Source organism: Camelus ferus, chromosome 31 (assembly GCF_009834535.1).
Source record: "Camelus ferus isolate YT-003-E chromosome 31, BCGSAC_Cfer_1.0, whole genome shotgun sequence".
NCBI lineage: Eukaryota > Metazoa > Chordata > Mammalia > Artiodactyla > Camelidae > Camelus > Camelus ferus.
Genome location: NC_045726.1, coordinates 18,478,533 through 18,498,420, shown reverse-complemented (window position 1 = coordinate 18,498,420; position 19,888 = coordinate 18,478,533). Strand labels below are relative to the sequence as shown.

At 52.3% G+C, this 19,888-nt stretch overlaps 1 protein-coding gene across 2 annotated transcripts in view; it reads right to left on the bottom strand.

Moving 5' to 3' along the window:
- Positions 1-19,888, bottom strand: part of SHC3 (SHC adaptor protein 3) — a 137,366-nt gene that overhangs the window by 41,239 nt on the left and 76,239 nt on the right. For both annotated transcript variants that reach the window (XM_032471120.1, XM_032471121.1), the window contains exons 4-7: positions 15,791-15,854; positions 13,491-13,610; positions 10,224-10,277; positions 4,057-4,108 (exon numbers count right to left, since the gene is read on the bottom strand). In XM_032471120.1, coding sequence (XP_032327011.1) covers positions 4,057-4,108; positions 10,224-10,277; positions 13,491-13,610; positions 15,791-15,854 — 290 coding nt within the window. The remainder of the gene's footprint in view (positions 1-4,056; positions 4,109-10,223; positions 10,278-13,490; positions 13,611-15,790; positions 15,855-19,888) is intronic.

Here is a 19,888-nt window from a genome sequence, read left to right as displayed (position 1 = left end):
TCCTGGAGCCACCAGACGCCGGAGAGGCGGGAAGGCTCCTTCCCTGGACCCTTGCAGGGAGCATGGCCCCGTGGACACCTTGATTTCAGACCCCTAGCCGCCAGAACGTTTGTCCTCTTAAGCCACCAGGTTTGTGGTAATTCCTCACAGCAGTCACAGGAATCTAGCACAAGCATAAAGACATTAACTAAAGTGAAAGGGATGAAGGAGGACAGTGGTGCAGGGTGACAGGAGGAGGACCAGGGAAGGCCATCTGGGAGGTGAGTTCCCAGAAGGAGCCGGAAGGAAATCAGGGAGTGACCCGTGGAAGGGCTAGCGTAAGAGCGGCATGGGCATCGGGTCCGTAGGTGCAAAGGCCCTGAGACAGGTGCTTGCTTGACATGTTCCAAGAAGAGCCAGGAGGTGAGAGGGGCTGGAGTGGAGGTGGTGGGGATCACAGGGAACGGGGCGGGGGCAGCGCAGGAGTGAGCTCACATCGGGTCCTGTGGGCAGGACGAATGAGACGCTTTGTGGACGGAGAAACGTAGCTCTGAGGCTCATCAGGGTGAGGGGCCTCGGGGCCTCCGAGCAGCGGGGGCAGCAGGCTGGTAAATCCTTAAATCTGACTTTCGGCCGGAGGCCCGCGCTAGGCAGGGTCATGGGGGTCTTCAGCACAGGATGTTTAAAGCCCAGGGCCTGGCTTGTTTGAAAAGCGAAACAAAAGAAAACAAAACCAAAAACAAAAAAGCCCACTGTTGACAGCATTCGGCCATGAGGAACCACCCGGTCGTCTGCCCACAGGAAGGTCAAGCTCCCACCGCTGTGTCATTAGACGGACGTTGACCTCCTGGCCTAAAAAAATAAACCATTGCTTTCGCCTGTTATTCAGACGAGGGTTTTGTTTGTTGTTTGTTTGTTTTTTGCTTCTAGGGGAGAGAGAAGTCAGAGCGGCGCTATGTTATTTTAAGGAGCTTACGCTCTTTAAGGTCACTCCCAGAAAGTCACTTCCTGGGGCCGACAACTGTCTAGGGTCAGAGTAGCCCTAAATTCAGTGCTGAATACGCCACGCGCTGGTAGAGAAGCCTGGAGAAGGCGCGTTCGAGGCCGCGTTCCAGTGCGGGGCGTCCCCGCAGGCCCGTCCCCCACGTCCCCCACGCCTCAGGAGTCCTGGGGGAGGACGGCCGGCCGTGTTAGAAGCTGCCCAGGCTGAACACGCAGGCCTTCCCGCCGTCCAGTCCGCAGCGCTGAACACACGGGATGTGACTTCCCACGCAAGCGCGGGCGCTCCCTGGGGCCCGCAAACGGGGCTGCTGTGCGGATATAAATTATGGGAAGTACTGCCTCCTGCGTGTATCGGCAGCCACATGTCTCACTAGGACGTTATCTTTCAGCTACTTTTGTGGGCCAGACAGTCCGTTCAGCTAACAGATGCACGCGGTTGCCAGGGGACGGGAGTCGCTGGGGAGTCGTGTGAATTCCAATGTGAAAACAAAATGGTTGGTATATTAGGATCCGCAGGGCCTAATTTGCTGGGTCTCCTGTAGGCCCTGCCTTCCAGCCATGAGGCACCAACCTCGTGAAACTTCACTCCCTGGTAACCCTTATCCCCTCGAGACGGGGGTGGTGGTTACTGCTCAGCTTAATGTCTTGGCCCGGGAATCTTTGGCCCTTCCACCAGACTAACTAGATAAGCCATGGATGCTTGAAACTAGAGAGAAAAACATAGATTCTCACTGTCCACACTTCTAGACTAACCAAAAACATCCACTAAAACGTGTGAGCGGGAACCAGCGTGGGAAAGGCAGACGGTGATGGCGAGGGTCTCTGATGACCCATCTCTGTAGGATTTTGACCATCCTCTGTAGGATGCTGGCCCATCCTGAGACGCTCTGCTGACAGCCGGGCACCACAGTGCTCCAGGGCCTGCTCCGTCACATCAGTGGGGGCCCCTGCGCGGGGAGCTGGATCTTTAAGGGCCCAACTAAAAACATTCGCTCCCAGCATCTGTTGCTCATCTGACTCCTGTGTGGCAGAGACCATTCCTACTGGAAGGGGGTCATCATGGGGTGGACGCCTACAGGATGAAGGCAAAGGATGCGCTGAGATACTATTCCTGGCCAGACCCAGGACTCCCCTCCCTGCCCTCGCTGCCTCCTGGGAAGCTGGGTCTGCCGTGTGGTCTGCCTGTGTGACCGATGAGGAAGGCTGCAAATCCCTGTTGGGGAGCAGGCTCCGAGGCTGGCTGGGACAACTTCGACCAATAGACTGTGGCAGAGGTGACGCTAAGCCTGGCCTTCAGGGCGCTGGGAGCATCCACCTGAGCATCGCTGGAGCCCAGGGCTACTGCGCAGGAAGTCCTCTGGCACAGATGGAGGGGCCACTAGGAGGGACGCTGAGACTCCCGGCCGAGGGAAGAGGACCCTGCTGGCTCGGACGGCTTGTCCTCCCTGCCAAAGTGCGAGGCGTGGAGGCAAAGCCAACCTGGATCCTCCAGACCAGGCTGGCCGCCAGCCAAAGGGCACTCAGTGACCGCCACCGACGCCACATGGGGCAGAAGAACGAGCCAGCTGAGCACTGCCTGGACCCCTGACACTCAATCACATGTCTTTTTAAAATGATGGTTGTTCAGCCGCTAAGCTTCGTCACGGGCAACAGATAACTGGAAGGAAGGCGTGAACATCTCCCACCAAGTATCTCAAGGACCCCCGCACTGGCGGTGCCCCCAAAGCACCAGCCACAGTGCAGAGGTCTGACACTGTCTTCACACCAGCACCGCACACAGGTCCCTAAGGGAGCTGGTCCGGCAACCGCGAGCATGTGGAGCGGATACTGATCTCCGTGACTTTGAAAGGTGCCGCGGGCCGCAGGCAGTGCCGGCTCGTGCCTGTGGAACAGGGTCGCAGCCTCTGCGCTCCTGTGGCCCTAAGGCAGCCTGCACGGGGTTAAGCCCCTCCGGGTCTAGCCCTCAGGCCTGGTCTCCCAGCCCTGGCTGGACAGACCACCGTGGCTGGGTTAGCCCCTGTCTGAGGCCTGGCGCTGAGATTCGGGGAAGCTCCCCTGGTGAGTGTACAGTATAGTTCATTCTGAGAACCGTTGTCGACTTCGGAGCCATCAAAGGTGTCGAGAAAAAGTCTAGGATTACTTGAGGTTAACTTGGAGCAAACAAGAATAAGAGAATTACTTCAGCAACTTTTAACTCTGCGATGAGGTGTAGGCTGCCCTCTCCCCCGGCCCTCCCCTGGGATTGGTGGGAAAACAGAAAGTTAACATCTCATTGGTATTGGAATTTTTAAAGAATTTTTGTGTATGTGGACAGATACAAGAATTCTGCAAAGCAAACTAAGAAATCTTAACCGCTGGTGCCTGGGGGAGAGGGAGGGAGGGGGAGAGGAGCCGAGGCTGATGGAGGGAGGGCTGCTTTGTAGCCGCACACACCCCACCATCTTCACCTACGTCGGAGCGTGGGGCACCTCGTGGCCGCCCGGGATTCAAGGCTGGCGCCCCCAGTCGGCCCGCCACCCGCCCAGGCCTGTTCGTCTCAGGGGCTGGGGCTTTGGTTTTGTGAATGATGGAAGAATCAGGACAGCGAATGTGGGTGGAGGGTCTAGGAATAAATGCGGGTGGAAGGACCTGATGCTTCCGATGCCCTGGCCAGCCTGTGTCTGAGCTTGGACACCGGGCTGGGCAGGGCAGCGTGAACCTTCTCGGGGAGACTCCTTGGCAGCGGACACAGGGAGCTGGAGCCGGGCAGGAGGCCAGGCGGTTTGTAAAGTCTTCAGATGTCAGCGAGGCCACCGTCAGAGCACGAGCGGGAGCTGCACTGCGCGCGCAGGTCGGGGTACCAGGCTGCAGCCGTCTGGACGCAGGTGTGTGTTTGAAGCTCACAGACACTCAGCATCTCCCGACCCGGCCCGGTGCGCCGCCCCGCTTCACTGCCTGCAGGACCTCAGTCCCCCTTCACAGCACTGGTCTGACCCCGGCTCGCTCGGGTGGAGGGGCTGAGATCACGAGGGACGTCTGGCACCCCGTGTCAAGCCTGGCTGCACACGAGGTGACAAAGGGCACGCACTGACTTACCTCTGCGGTTAACGGGGTCCTTAGCGACGTACGCAACGTAGTCTGTTGTGTCCTGTGAGAGAAAAACCAGACGTCACATCACTCGTGAAGATGGCAGCAAGAGCAGCCCAAATAAAACAAAGGAGCTTTAAAACACTGAGTCCCAACTCCCAGATAGTCTGGTTTTACTGGATTAGATGCGAGGTCCGGGCATCGGGGATTCGGGGAAGCACCCCAGACGGTTCTAACGTGAACGGAGGCTGAGAACCAAGGCCGCCAGCTGTCTACAGCAGCGTCCTCCAGCTTGAGCTGGTGTCAGAATCCCCGCAGGGGCTTGTCACAGCACAGGTCGCCGAGCCCCACCCCGGGGCTTCCCATTCGACAGGTCTGAGGCCAGGCCCCCAGACATGCGTTTCTGACAAGTTTCCAGCTGCTGCTGCCGGTGGTCTGGGGGCCACACTCCGAGATAATTCCAAGCGGATGTTCCAAGGTTGGTTGCAAACACCCCTCCTGGGTGGGTGAGATTCGATGACGTTAAGTAGTCATTTAGTCCCTTTAAGATGTTTCAGAATTATGCGCTCTCTTTAGAAGCCTCACCCTCGCAGATGAATTGCAAGTCCCCTTCCAGCCTCGTCTACTCAGCTCACAGAGGAAGTGGCGACCTCAGCAGTGAGGCACCCACGTGGATTTTAGTTTCCAAAGTCGGAGGAACCAATAATGCACTTAAGTCTTGAAAGCAAAAGAAAGACTTCCTGCAAAGCTGACATTTTCAACATTCAAATGCATCTCGGGAGGCGGCAGCTAGTAAAGGGCTCCCTCATCGCTGTGGACGTCTCCCAGACGTGATGGCTCGGAAGGGTTCCAGGGTTACTGACGACCCCAGTGTCTTCAGTGTCTGCGAGATCCTCTGTCGTAGCTCCTTCATTGCTCCCTCGTTGTCGCAGTTCGTATGGGCCGAGGACACGACCCTGTCTCTCCTGGCAGAGCTCCGGGAGACCCTCCAGTGGGACGGGGGATGAGGGACGCGAGTGTGGGTGGGGGTGCCGGGGTCACGAGTGCCCAGGGCAGGGAGGGCACGGTGCAAGGGGCCGTCTCGCACACCGCTGCCCAGGAAGCCCAGCTCACTGAGGCCACGGGGGCAGAGCTCCCTGCAGCTGCTGCCGCGACAGGGAGACGCAAGTCCGACTCCACGCTGGGTCTGCTGCTCTCACGGTCGCCTTCGTATCTACTGCGTTTGCTACGAGTTAAGCACTAAAGGGATGTTGCGGAGAAGCTAAAATGGTGCAGAATGGCCCGCCTCTGGGAACCCGCCTTCCCGCGTAGCGAGTGTTCAGCTCACAGGAAGCGGCCTGGCCAGGCCCACCTGCGCGTGGCTGCAGGAAGGAGATGAACCCCTCCCCTGCGGAGCCAGGCAACGTTTGACTTCACTCCCTCCCCTTTTAGTATAAAAAAGAAGCATGAATTCTAACTGAGGCAAGACAGTTCTTTGGGACACTAGTCCACCATCTCCTCGGCCTGCCGGCTTTCTGGATAAAGTTGCTATTTTTTTGCCCCAACACCTCATCTCTTGATGTTCTGGCCTGTCATGCTGGCGAGCAGTAAAATCTAGGACTTAGTGACACGGCCCCGGGGTCGCCCTCCAGCACGCAGCCGGCCTCAGCTGTCTCCTCTTCCTTCTCAGGCCACTGCTATTTAATGTTTTCACAGACTGACCTGGAGAAAGGGTGTGGGGGACAGTCAAACCCGTCAACCTGGCCTTCTGTCGTTTCATCAAGGAAGATCTGGTCAGAATCCGAAGCCACTGGCGAAAATGAGGATTACAGCTGGTAGTCACAGATCCTCTTCCCGGACTCAGATGGGAACGTCGGAAGCGGCCGTAGGGAGCACTAGTGTTTCTCAATCCAAGATCCGGGGAACCCTAGGGCTGGGCTGACATATTCTCCAGTGTTTGAGATGTCGCCAGAATTTCCTTTTAATTTTATGTGTTCGTTTCCAGGATAATCTTAAAAGGTAACACAAGAACGTACAGAATCATCTAAATGACAACTGTGCCGTCAAGTTCTGCACGCAATTTCCACGCCAAGGTTTTTGGCTGGGTTTCCGACATTATGGGTGCCAGGTTTTTAAAGAATCAGAGAGAAAAGAACAGTCAGACTAGATGGCTTGGCCCCACCTGAAGCAAGTTAATGTCGCACTTGTACACCATGATGTATGGCCGACGTGTTTGCTTGAGTAGAAGAAATGAGTGGACGGGGTGAGGCACGCCACACCTGTGGCAGCAGGGGGATGCTGACCCCAAAGGCTTCTGCTCCGTGGTGGCCACCTCCAGAGTCACGCTGGGAGCGGAGACGTAGCTTCAGCAAAACTTCACTCATCGCAGTAAATTAATTTTACTTTAAGTGTTACTGACTTTACTGTATTTATTTGTACTTAACTTCCAAGTCTGGGATTTACAGTTTGATAAAAGGTGTAAACATAGGGAGTCTACACATAATTTATTTTTGTAGCTATATATGGGTAACAAAATTAATATGAGCCCCACACCAATGGCACATACAGGGAAATTCTTCTTTTTAAATTCTTTCTTCAGGCCGAGAAGCTCTGCTCTGGCTCCAGGCGGGGGCAGGAGGCCCAGGCAAAAGATGTGCTGTGTCCCTGCCGCTCAGGCGATCAAGGGCCAAGCCAGGGGCAGCTTTTCTGATGCCGATACTGATGCTTTTCTGGCACAGGGAGGGAGTGTATTGTTGTTCAGAACAACATTCCTGACATCACCCAGTCAACGGTGAGCACCCTAAGCTTCGAGGATGGGGCTGCCGAGTGCCTGCTCTGTATTTACCCATGTCTGTTCTCACTCCCCAAGATGTCATGAGCCTGACTATTATTCCAGCATCCTTTGGGTGATCTTTTAAAACTGCTAATGATCGTAGATTACGACGGCAGTGTGCCTTCTTCATTGTAGGAATTAACAGCGTTTTCTAGTCTGTCTTGCTTGACACTTCACAATACCACGTTCTTCCTGGATAAACTCAGGCGCAGAGCAATAAGCAGACATACACTTAGCAGCAGAACAAGAAAAGAACCTAGAATTGTTGGTTTCTATTAAAGCATCTACCATCCGTAATGATTCCAAGCTAGTTTGGAATGGGAATTCATGCACAGAGCGCCATGCGTTTGGATTGGTTAAAATGAAAAGTAAGCAGGCTTCCCGTCCCCCGGTGTCATGATACTTCCTGTATCAGAAAAAAAAATCCTCAAAGTTACATGGGTCACTGAATGTTTCCTTTTTTTAGTGAAGAGCTGGTGGGGAAAACTGAAAATAGTTCACAGATCTGTTCTGCATCTTGGAGAACAAAATACTTTTAACACAGGACAGCGTAGCTGGCTTTCCGCTTTCTAGATCTCTGCATCTCTACTCATAACGTCATCGTGAAGATGAGGTTTGAGACGAGCTCTTGAAAGGAGACGCTGACGCAGGTGTGCCATGTTTCTGCCCTTTGTTTTTGAAACTGGGTTACCTTCCAAATTTAAGAAACCATAGTTCCAGGAAGTGCATTAGGCAAAGCAAGTAGACACTCACTACAAATTAATCAGATCCAGTTACAGACATAAGTGTAGATCTGTGTAGACGTGTAGTACAGGGGGATGATAATACACTCCTGCACACACGCCTGCACACTATCGTCAGAAATGCTCTGTGGATGGGCTGGATTATGGAGGACTCCCACTTTCTGAGTTCACATCTCAATGATGTATTTCATTTTACAACAGAAGGCAGGAAGTTAAAAGATTAGAAAGATAGTAAAGGAAGGGAAGGGAATGGACGGGAAGGAGAGGGGAGGGGAAGGGAGGGGGGATGGGAAAGGAAAGGAAAGGAAGGGAAGGGGAGGGGAGGGGAGGGGAAGGGAACGGAGGGGAAGGAGAGGGAAGGGGAGGGAAGGGAAGGGGGGAAGGGAAGGGAAGGAGAAAAGAAGAGGAACTCATCATAGAAGACTTTGGAAAACTAGACCCTCAGTATGAAACAGGGCCAAGCCAGCGGGACTCACTGAGTGAGCTGGTTAGGCAGCGCTCTGGGCGTCCCGCGACACTTACGCAGAGGCTTAAGGGCAAAGAGCCGTCCACAGTGTGGCCAGATCCCTCCCCTGCCAGTGCCTTTGGCTTAGGGGCCTGAGACAGGGAGCCGCCCAGACCTCTTCCTGCGGCCGGCATCTCAGGCAGGAGCCATTCTGGGGCGATGCATGGTGCACCCCTGGGGGCTGCAGCTGGTGGGGGCAGAGGGGGCAGGCGCAGGCTTTCCTGGAGCGAAGGCACTCAACGCCATGGTTATACTGTCCTTGGGAAATGCTGAGACTGGAGCCAGCCGTGCAAACCACTCCCGGGTTTGGCTTTCAGTGTGCCGACCGCAGTTCCACAACGAGGTTACCCAGGTAGGAGCGTGGGGAGGATGGTGTATGAGATACACGCCGGGAGTGGGAAAGGCCCCCTTCCCAGGCTAGAAAGAGACGAGGTCCCTGCCCTCGGCGTGAGGAGTAACTTAACGCACCGATTACTCAGGCTACCTTGCACCAGTGAACTTTCACATAAAATCTGAGCATTGCCTACTGATAATCTCACAAAATAATGCAAACAACAACAATGGTAACAAAAAACCGCCCTGCCTGAGGAGGAAGCCATTTTCTTCTGAGTCCTGCCTTTCGTGACACTGAAACTGAGCGCTGGCATCTTACGGTACCTTCCTGACCGAACGTGGGGGCAAACGCCTTGTGATTCTACCTTCTTCATAAAAAAAGAAAAAAGAAAAAAGGCAATGAGAAATAGAACATTCTCCGTCTATCCTTTATTCTCTCTCTGTCTCTGTCTCTGCAACTCCTTCCCTGTTGGCAAAACAAGCCATTAAACGACTACAGTGCTAGATTTGGAGAGAAAAATTCCAGTTTCAAATATTTAAGAATAAGCCGGCCTAAGTAAATTCATGGCCTTCAGATAGACTTGAAATACAAACACGGAGGACCCCAGGGGGGGCTGATGAGGAAACAGGAACAAATCAGGGCTGGCAGAGTCACGAAATGAGCAGCCGGGCAGCTTGAGAAACTGGGAGCTGCTGTCATTACCTCTTTTTTTTTTAATTGAGTTACAGTCAGTTTACAATGCTGTGTCCATTTCTGGTATAGAGCACAATTTTTCAGTTATACATGAACATACATATATTCGTTGTCACATTATTTTTCACTGTGAGCTGCCACAAGATCTTGCATATATTTCCCTGCGCTGTACAGTATGAACTTGTTTAACTATTCTGTATACACCTGTCAGTATCTACAAATCTCGAACTCCCAGTCTGTCCCTTCCCAACCTGCTCCCATCTGGCAACCACAAGTCTGTATTCTATGTCTGTGAGTCTGTTTCTGTTTTATATTTAAGTTCATTGGTCTTCTTCTTCTTTTTTTTTCAGATTCCACATATGAGCGATCTCATATGGTATTTTTCTTTCTCTTTCTGGCTTACTTCACTTAGAAGGACATTCTCCAGGGACATCCATGTTGCTGCAAATGCATTATGTTGTCAGTTTTTATGGCTGAATAGTATTCCATTGTATAAATATACCACCTCTTCTTTATCGAGTCATCTGTTGACGGACATTTAGGCTGTTTCCATGTCTTGACTATTGTAAATAGTGCTGCTATGAACACTGGGGTGCAGGTGTCATCCTGAAGTAGGGCTCCTTCTGGATATATGCCCAGGAGTAGGATTCCTGGGTCACATGGTAAGTCTTTTCCTAGTCTTTTGATGAATCTCCATACTGTTTCCCACAGTGGCTGCACCAAACTGTCATTACCTCTTAAGAAAGCCAGTGCTTCAAGGATCTGACAGCTTTTGACTAATGAAATGAAATAGAATGGTAGGTCTTTGCCATGGGTTACCCCTAAAAAATCAGAGTCAGAGCTTATGAAATTGAGAAGGGGAAATTGTTGACACAGTTAACTTTCTTTTTTTTTAATTGTTTAAAAAAATTATTTTTATGGAGGTACTGGAGATTGAACCCAGGACCTCATGCATGCTAACATGCTCTGCCACCCAGCTGTGCCCGCCCCCCATAGCTGTCTTCATAGGGTCCTAAGAAGCACACTGTTGAAGCAGGGCCCCTTCTCAGCAATTATGACGAGAGAGAAAACAAATTCGAAGGCACTTACCGGGTCCCCCCCGGAGGCGAAGGAGATGGACTGCATGTGATGATTGGCTATGATCTGCCAAGGCCAAGACAAGAAACGAGATATGCTGTTATTAACCTTCCCATGTCTTGGAAAACCAACCAAACGACTCGACAAGGTTCCCTGAAAATTGGTAGCATTGGTACCCAATGAAAGTAACAATTATAAATGCAATAGCAATCGATTACCTTGAAAGAAACGTCACAACCTGTCAGCCGCTCACCGAGCTGCTTTACCAGAATTCTCTCATGTAAGTCTCACCGCAGCCCTGTGACGTAGGAAATATTGTAATCCCACTTCACAGATGGGGAGCCTGAGGCCCCGAGGGGATAAGCAGCTGGCTGAGAGATCTCCAGCTACAACAAGACAGGGGGTCTACAACCAGGTCTCCTCGAGAAGGCAAACATCTCACCCCAAACATTTCAACTGTGCGGTTTCTGTCTCCAAAGATATATGGGGTCTTCAGTGCAGACCCCATAGCCGGCGTGGAGGGCAGGGTGGCGATCTCTTTCTTCATCTCATTTGTATCAGGTGCACATAAATTAGAAAGCCTGAATCTGAGACAAAAATCAGTGCCATCTCAGGGACTCTGGTAACTTATCAATTTAAAAAGCAGCGAGGATGTTCTGAGTTCATTTTAAAATGGGAGAGTTCCACTAGCATCATACACTGCGGCATACAGCGGGCTTCAGGAGACACTGAGTAAGCTGGAAGCTGCCCTAAATTTAAGAGAAGCCACAGAAGTCCTCCCTGCTATTTTTATCTTTTAAAGACAACGTAATGGCACTGAAGCAAACTTCCGGGGGCGGGAACAGCACTCTTGCTTCGGTCCCAGCACACCCGGGGCTCATTTCGCACAGCCCCCCCGGGCCCTTGCCGGCAGGCAGGCAGCATTCGCACAGCCGGAATCCAAGAGGTTTTTCCAACCGTGCTCCAGTAAAACTCAAAGCAAAACCATCACTGAATTATAAGATAAAATCAGATATTTTTAAATGTCTGCTTCAGTCCTTGGCATTTCCAAAACTACTCAGGAGCTAGAGAAACCTCCGCATATAATGACCAAAAGCGAGCCCCGCCCTGCCCCCTGTGCCCGAAGCCGCTGACTCAGCCTCACAGCTGCCCGCCGCAGCTTTCTGACTCTTGCCTCTCGTCCAGGGGTAGAGGGCTCCCCGGGGAGCAATGAGGACACAGAAGTCCCCAAATGGTGACCACCTATGACTTCTGAAGTCATTCATTTTTATGTATTTACATTTTTTTTTCTTTTGCTTATTTAATTTTTGCTTCTAAAGCAGCTTGAAAACTGGGGTTTTGGAAATTAAAGTGAACGCGAAGATTTAAGAAGAAAAACAGTGGAAATCCTATTTGGTCAACACGACCATTCCTGTACGATGGTACGGTGTCCTTTAGGGAAAGACAGAGACTGGAAAGGAGACTCAGAGAACGAGAGCTGATTGACTAACGGACGCGCCTTGCTCTGAGGGTGTTCCGTCCTGTTTGCTCCTGGGAGAGCCGCCCAGGGGAGCCAGCACTGCCCTTCTGCTGTCTCTCCGGGTTGGGAAGGGGCTGCCCCCTCGGGCTCAGTCGCAGTTTGCGTCGCTCAGCCAGACAGGAGGGGACGGGCGATGGGAGCGCTGGCTCCTGCCAACCCTTCCTCACCTTCTGCCCACATCACCCGAGCTGGCCTCCGCCAGCCCCTGAGCCCAGCGCTCACCCCGCCCACCTAGAGGCCACCTGGACACCCCCAGCCAGCCCCCAGGCCCCGGACGGGGGTGGCCTCATCCTTCCTGCTCTGAGAGTCGGCCTCTCCTTCTTTATTTTTTTAAATTGTTTTTCTTTTTTTTTTTTCCAAGGAGGGGAGTGAGTTAGAAGGAGGAATTAGAAGATAAGAACTCACAGAACCGAGGACCACGGTCCGAGGATGCCTAGAAACAAGGTGCAACGGCCCCCTGGGATAAAAGTGGACGGGGGCATGTGGGTGCGGTGCCCGGGAGTGGGGGGCAGCCTCATCAGCTACCACGCGGCAGCGGGCGAGCCCCGAGCCGGAGGCAGCTCCGGAGAAAGGCTGAGCCAGGTGGAAGTTCTCAACCCACCACCTGCACGACTGGGCTCGCATCCCTCAGAGAGGCCGACGAGAGAAGACAAGGGCTACCAGTCAGGGCGGTGAGGACGAAGGAGTGGAGTGAGAAGTGGCACCCACGGTGTCACAACACAGCCCAGGCGCTGCCTCTCATGTCTAGGCTGGATCAGTACCTTGGGCCACGCAGGGGGTTGGGGGCGTCCTGTTCCTCCTAAACGAGGCTGGGGTGCTGCTCGCTTATCTGGGGAGCATGGGAATCAATAAACAGGAATATGCATAGCAACGTGCAGGAACCCTGGGCGTCCCTGCTAGCACACTGCCGGAGTGGAGAAGCGTGTCACCTGGAGGTCTGTGAATTGCCCATCCTTCGCCTGTGTAGATGGATCTGAATCCCGCCTACGCTGCCAGCCACAGAGGCCCAGAGTGAGCAGAGCAGGTGAGGGCGGGCTCCACCCACAGCCCCCCTCTGTGGTTTAGGAGCATTTTCGTCTCCTTTGCCTCCTTTGGCCAACGGAACTGCTCTGTGGCTACCAGAACAGCTACTCATACGTCCATTTTTCCAGCTGAAGGAACTAACAATCAAAGGAGACTACGAGGTGGACAGTGCAGAGGAACCCAGCCATCTTAGCAGAGTCTGTCTCAACGAGCTTCGTCCCCGGGCCACCTCCGTCAGCCAGGCACCCCGCCACGCTGCACGTGCCGCGGGTGCACCACGTCATGCCAACCCTACGACTTGACCAACCGTGCGAGGCCCCCAAATTCTGACCCGCTAAAAAATAAAAAAGTCTGCCACTCAAACCGCAGCATGCCACCATCTCGAAGATGCTAAATGTGAAAATAAAACGTGGGCTGTAAAACCAACAGAAGATCATGTGAAAGAAAACAAAATGGGGCAAGGGCACCGAGAGGAGACATGTGCGCACACAAACACCGCTTCTTACGTTGTAAGTAAACTGGTGATTTCATGCCTTCTCCTCAAAAAAACCCAAAAAAGGTAATAAGTGAGAGCAGAATTCAAGAGACTAAATTCCGCTGGCGACCTTCGGAAGCGGCCGGAGTTTGCAGACTGGCGAAGGCTTTACACGAACGCGCTGGGCAGGGGCCGGTAAGGCTGGAGGGGGAGGCCCGTGAAAGGCACCGGCCGGGGCTCTGGGCGGGGCAGCCCCACAGACCTGCTTCGAGTCCGGCGTCCGCAGGCTCAGGCTGGCGGTGGATATGGTCAGGGAGATGCTCGTCCCCGCGAACTGGAGGTTCCTCTTGCCCAGGATGCTGGACAGCATTTTGCTCGGAGGCTGTGAAACGAAATCAAGCAGCAATGTCATTTTAGCCTTCTGTTCATGGGAGGCCGCGCTGTCGGGGCCTCTACGCCGGTGCGTCTGCCACACCTCCAACCCTCTCTCATCGGGCACGTGAAGGTAGCGTGCCAGGAATGAGCTGGGCTGAGGGGGTGGGGGCTGGCCTGATATTAACAGGCGAATTCTAGAGCTCGCAAAGTGCAAACTGTAAAGCACCTGAGATGTGCACACTGGGATGAGGACCCTCGCGGGTAGGTCAGAGATGGGGACGCTCCAAGCAGCTTACGCTGGGATGCGTCTCGCGGGTCACTCGGGAGTCCCGGGAAGGCACCACGGGCCGGGCCCGCAGCGCTGGAGTCTCAGAAGCCAGGCTTCCTCCCACCAGGAGTCAAACTACTCAGGACCAGGCTGAAACGGACCAGCTCATGGGCGGATGGGCAGGCGAGCCCGCAGAGTTGTGAGAACCCTCGTTGCTGAAGGGAGCAGAGCTAATCCTTTGGCCGGGACATCCTCCCAGGCCCGTGCTCCCACAGATGGTCCAATTAGAACCGATGGGCCGGGAGCCAGCACAAGGGTAGACAGACTCGGTTCTGTTCCGACCAGTACATCAGTCAGCCCTTCAGAGCGGTCCTTGGCACCGGGACCGGCAGGCTGCCCCACCCTTCCCTTTCGGGTTAGAACATGCCTTCTTTTGAGATGCCGGTTAACACCAGCTCTTAACCAGGCAGGCGCTGTGTAAGGCAGCTGTGTAAAAATCTCCCCGCCCCGGAGGTTCTGGTTAAGCACACCAGTGGTGGAGCCCCGAAACTGCCATTGCTTCCACCACCTCCACCCGGGGGACCGTGAAGGAAGCCTGGGACTCGCTTGTCGGGCGCCACGTGGCTATGAAAGAGGAGGTTCCCTGTCTCTGTTCTCAGACGCCCTCCTAGTTCCCGTGGCCCTGGTTCTCTGTGTCCCCTGTGGGTTGACAAGAACGCAAGCCAGCTCGCCAGAGCCTTCGTCCAAAACTCTCTGCCTGAAACCCCGTTGCTCTGTGGGTTCACAGGTGTCCCCAGGCTATGAAGACATGAGCTGACCTGCAGCCCTGGGAGCAGCAGAGGCAACCACGCCCTTTGCCTCCAAACCTCAGGCTCAGGACAGACCCGGAGATACAGGGACACAGTCCCCGCCATTCGGTCCAGGCTTAGAAAAGTCGAGACGGTGGGTATTTAATTATATATTTACTAAGATGCTTAAGGAAAGGGTGTTTCTGAGCTTTCTGTTAATCCAATTTTTTTCTTCTGGTCCAACCACCTCCTGGATGAAGAGGCTGAATCCAGGGCTGGAATGTGGGGCCCGTGGGGCCAGGCAGCCTGAGCTCGAGCTCAGCACCGTCACCTTGTTATCCTGTGGGGGTCTCATCTCTGTGCCTCAGTTTTCATCATCTGTAAAATGGGGCTATCCGATGGCGTTCTGGAGCTGGCTTGTTCCAACTAATGAGAAACAGTTATTAAATTTTTAGGAGTTTGATGAGCCGACCATTAAAAACTGCTGCCATTAAAATTTAATTTATGTAAACTTACAATTAAACCAATTACATTTTTTAAAAATGAACAATAAATACTCAAAACTCATCACTTCCTACAGCATGTTTCCTCCCAACTCCATTTTAGGGATGTCCTGTTAAAGCTGGAAATCGACCACAGTCGGAGATGTTACGCCCCAGAAAACGGCAACCATGGCAGATTTTGAGCTTCTCTGTCTCCACCGCCAGCCCCAAGAGCCTGTTGTTAAACTTTTACCACTGAGGGCGTCTACCACAAAGAGTGGTTCTAAGGAAGTGAATTAATGCACTTCAGGCAGAGAAGAACGCCTGGCCCTGCTTTGCCTGCCTTTAGGTTTCGGCCCAGGGAGCTTACCTGGGGCTGGCCTTGACAGCTGACGGTCCTCGTCGGCCTCGTGGCCAAGAGGGGATCGAAGCTCTTTCTGTTTTTGAAAGAGACTCAGCCACTGTGAGTCACCCCCTTTAAACTAAGGGATGTCTCTTGGTTCCCTGTCACCCAGCAAAAAAAAAAAAGTGACAGGAGCCAGGCCATGGAGACAGGGAACTGAACGACTGTGTGTGACTCGAGGAGCTGAGCGGTGGCGGAGCGCAGACAGCACAGACACCGACAGACGCGGGGCTGCGAGGGCCGTACCTTTCTCCTCCTGAAGGCTCCCTTGGCCCCGGGCACGGCTTCGCAGACCCGGCTGATGGCTTCTCTGAGGAAGACAGGAAGAGACCGGTTTCGTCACAGCGGTCAGGGTGACATACCCCGGACACGCCACACGTGCCCAAAACAAAGCTAAGCAAGACGCAAACAGCTCGTCTCAGCCCCTCGGACTGGCAGCAGCCTGGTTCTTCCCACTGCTGTGGTTGTGCCCTGATGCTGTGGCATTATCAGTGCCACACTTTTTTTTTTAAACGTTTGGTTAAGGTGCCATCTTAAAAAGCCAGCCCCCCGTGGGGAGGGGATGGCTCAGTGGTAGAGTGCATGCTTGTCGTGCAGCGAGGTCATGGGTTCAATCCCTAGTGCCTCCATTAAATTAAAAATGAATAAATAAACCTGATTACCTCCGCTCAGAAAAAATTCTTAAATAAAAATTAAATAAATAAATAAATCTAATTGCCCCCCGTACTCTCCCCCTTTTTTTTTAAATCAGGACCCTGAAACGCTGAGTCAACCCCTGCTAGTGACCAAGATCCTCTGAAGTGAGTCAGAAGGTAATTAAGAGAAATCTGCTCCTCTGAGCGTTACTCGCAGCTTCTGCGCGTGGTAAATATCACACAGTCAGGAGGAGAGGGACTCCACGGGTGTGCAGATGAGCCAGAAGTGAGGCTCTGCGCTGAGGAAGGAGGCCGGAGCGTCCTCGGTACTGAGGGGGCCGGGCAGGAGGACCGGCTGCAGAGGGTCCGACCCGCAGGTCTGCTCCGCGCAGGAGAGCTGGGAGCAGTGGGAGGCCGTCCAGCCCGGATGCTGGGGGCTGGGGAGGGCGTGGGGAGGGCAGGTGCCTGAAAGCGAATGGAGCTCAGCTCTGTGACTCGGGTGATATGGCAGACGTGGCTCCGAAGTCAGGAACCCAGACGGGAGCTGGGTGAATGTCTCAGCTCCCACTGGGGGAAGGACAAGACAGTATAAGAACAGGGCAAAAAAAATAAATCGGAATTTGGAGATGCACTGAGTGATAAAGAAGATGGCGGGTCCTCAGAAACACTCCACAAACTTTCTCAGCTGAACGCTCCTTGCAATTATCCTCTGTCATCTAGGAGATGCACTGTCATCGCGACACAATGTGGCCTTGTCACACTGGGCGAGGCTGTTCAGCCAAGTTTCACATCTGCCGCTCAACTCAGTGTGCGGGGGGGGACAAGAAGCACCATTTCAAGAGTTCTGAGTCCGTAGAAACTGCAGGCTCTGAATCGCCGTGACCCAGAAAACGCCTATGTAAAAGCAGCAACTGTCTTTGATGTTTATGCTTCGTCATTTATTTTATAATCACATTCCACCGGGGGTTCTATCAAAATGATCTCCCGAAGTGTTTTCTAAAAGTAAACTCCTTATTGAAGAGGGCCAAGTTGTCTCTCTGAGAAACGTGCGTAAAAATTATCTGTATTTTATCTGTTTAATCTTTTTGATTTTGACGCATGTCTGCACCGTGCTTGTTACATTAGGTGATACATGTAGCTGAGCAGAGCAACTAACGCTCTGATAGTCCCAGGAGGCTGGGGAGACATTATTCCAGTGGAAAGTTTCCCGTTAAGTCTTTCCTTAAATATGCTTAATAAGCGTCAGATTTCTTTTCCCGTCCACCGACACGGAAGACAAGAGAGAAAAAATCAGTCTTGGATGACAGCTTTCAGAAAGGAAATGTCAGATGTCTGACTAATCACACAGGTTACACACCATCCAACGTCTAACCTAACTCGGCCACGAAGCTGGGGCAGCGGCCTGGCCACTTACGTGATGCTTTGGGAGATGGAGGCGGAAACGACCAATGAGCATTAGGAACAGGACTGTGGAGAAAACGCTGCAAATAATAAACACGGTCTGTCAAACACACCCTCCCAAGCGTCTCGGGGCACGTACAGAGACTCAATCTTTTGGCCTCAAAACTCACAAATGTAAGAAATTCTAGAAATTTCTCAGAGCGCCCGGGCTCAGGAAAGTGCGACGCATCCCTGCTGTGAGCCAGCCTTCAGAATCCCCGAGAGCTGTGCAAACCGAGCTGCTTTTCGGAAAAATGCACTCCCTCCATCACTGGCGTGAATTTGTTTCGGGTGCTCATAGGATAACCTGTGTGTGTGTGCGTGCTCATCTCAGCCAGGTGGGCGGCACCCAGCTCTGTTTGAAATAGAAATGTGACATAACTATTAATAATGGCAATATTCCGACGACTGAAATCAGTCACTTGGACTCCGAAGTCTAATTTAAATACAACGATTCTTACTGTCCTAACTGGCCATCAGAGGGACTTTTGGTGAGCAGTCCTGAGTAATCACTTGGCAGTAATTCTTCAGCTTTGTGTAGATCCATTTAATCCCAGTTTGAGTCCCAGGTAGCGATGCTGCCCTGCTGTTAATAATGGAGATTGCTTCGTAGCCTTCTGTTCCATTTTGGGAAGCCAAGCCATGACCTCAGCGTCCGGCTAATATGAAAATGGAATATTTGGCAGCTCCGGGGTCATCCGAAAGTACCTGAAGCCAGCCTCGAATGCCGAACTTCACTTTCTCCTGATTTCACCATCTTCAGTGGAACTCAGTCTAAAATCCTCGTCATTAGAGCCGTACCTTTCCCATTTAACAGCTCTTTAAATGAAACAGAGTACTTTAGAGCTGGACCCTTTGAAATCCTGTAGCACCATCTTTCTCCCTCCTCCTCTATCTCATTGCTGCCCACCTGACCTCCCCAAACACACACACACACACACACACGCTTTGCAGACTAAAACAAAACAAAGCAAAAAATAGGACATCGGGTTATTTCTACATCCATTTGATCATGTTCTAGTAGGAGGATGGTGTGAAACGAACACATTGCAATCAATTTCATGAAGAAACAGAAAGAGGGACACTTAGAACATGCAGATAAGCAGACATACCACCCCTCTCCCCAAACGTGCCCCCGGCATAAGGATCATTTTGACGAGAAACAGATACAAGAAAAGCTCTCTGCACTTCCCCGATTCGCCTACAAGCAAGACACAAATTTGTAAAGGCGTCTCCCTCCCCTCTCTACCAGGAAGGACAGAAGTTAATCCCTGGCGACACCTCCATCCACTAAGAGATGCACCAAAGGAATCTGCGTAACAAGTCTTGCTACCAGTTCTTATCTGCCGTTAGTTTTCTGATGCATTTATCTTCCCGCAATTTGCCACCCATAAAACTCAAAGTCTTTCCCTGTGTCTTGTCAGTTCTGTGCAGATTTATTGTTCTTTGATTAAGATATAAGCCCAAGTTCTAACCACTTCGTTGAGTTGCCTTGCGTGCAGATGCACTGAATGCATTCATCAACAGTTTGGGTTTTTTTTTTTTTTTCTCTTGTTACTCTGTCTTCTGTCAGCCTAATTCGCAGGGTTCCAGCCAGGGAACATAGAAAAGCAGAGCCAAAAAGGTTTTTCCTCCCCTCCAGGAATACACGCGGTACTGCATGCAGTAGGGGGGTTACCCAGTGAGTGGCATCTGCACAACCATCCAGGAAAAAGCTAAGCTGGGTTCCCATCTTATGCCTTATATGCAAATAAATCCGAGGTGAATTTAGTTTGTTTGTAATGAAACCATAAAAGTACTAAAAGAAAACCAGGAAGACTTTTTTTTTAGTCTCTGAATGATACAGAAACCATAAAAGGAAGTTTTGACACAGTATCCTAAAAGTAAAACGTCATGCACAAAAAACGGTAACATTTCACAGTAAAAGAAATCATTGTCTTAACGTAAGTCCATAAGGAAAACAGCAAAAACTCAATGCAAAGTGGGCAGGCGAGCCGAACAGAGTTCACACCGGAAATACAATGTCTCTTGAAAATACGGAAAGAGCCCAGCTTTACTCACGGTAAGGATGCAAACTTAAGCCCGTACTAAGCCCCGCTTTTCGCAGTTAGATTTAAGCCCGGCAGGCCTTGTAAGGAGGGCACCCCCGCCAGTGAGAGTGTGGCTCGGCCCAGCCTCCGCGGGGGCAGGTTGGTCAGACCCCTGATAATGAAAGACATGCGGGCCCTTTAACCCGGCAGCTCTCCTGGGAACGCATCGTCCAAATACG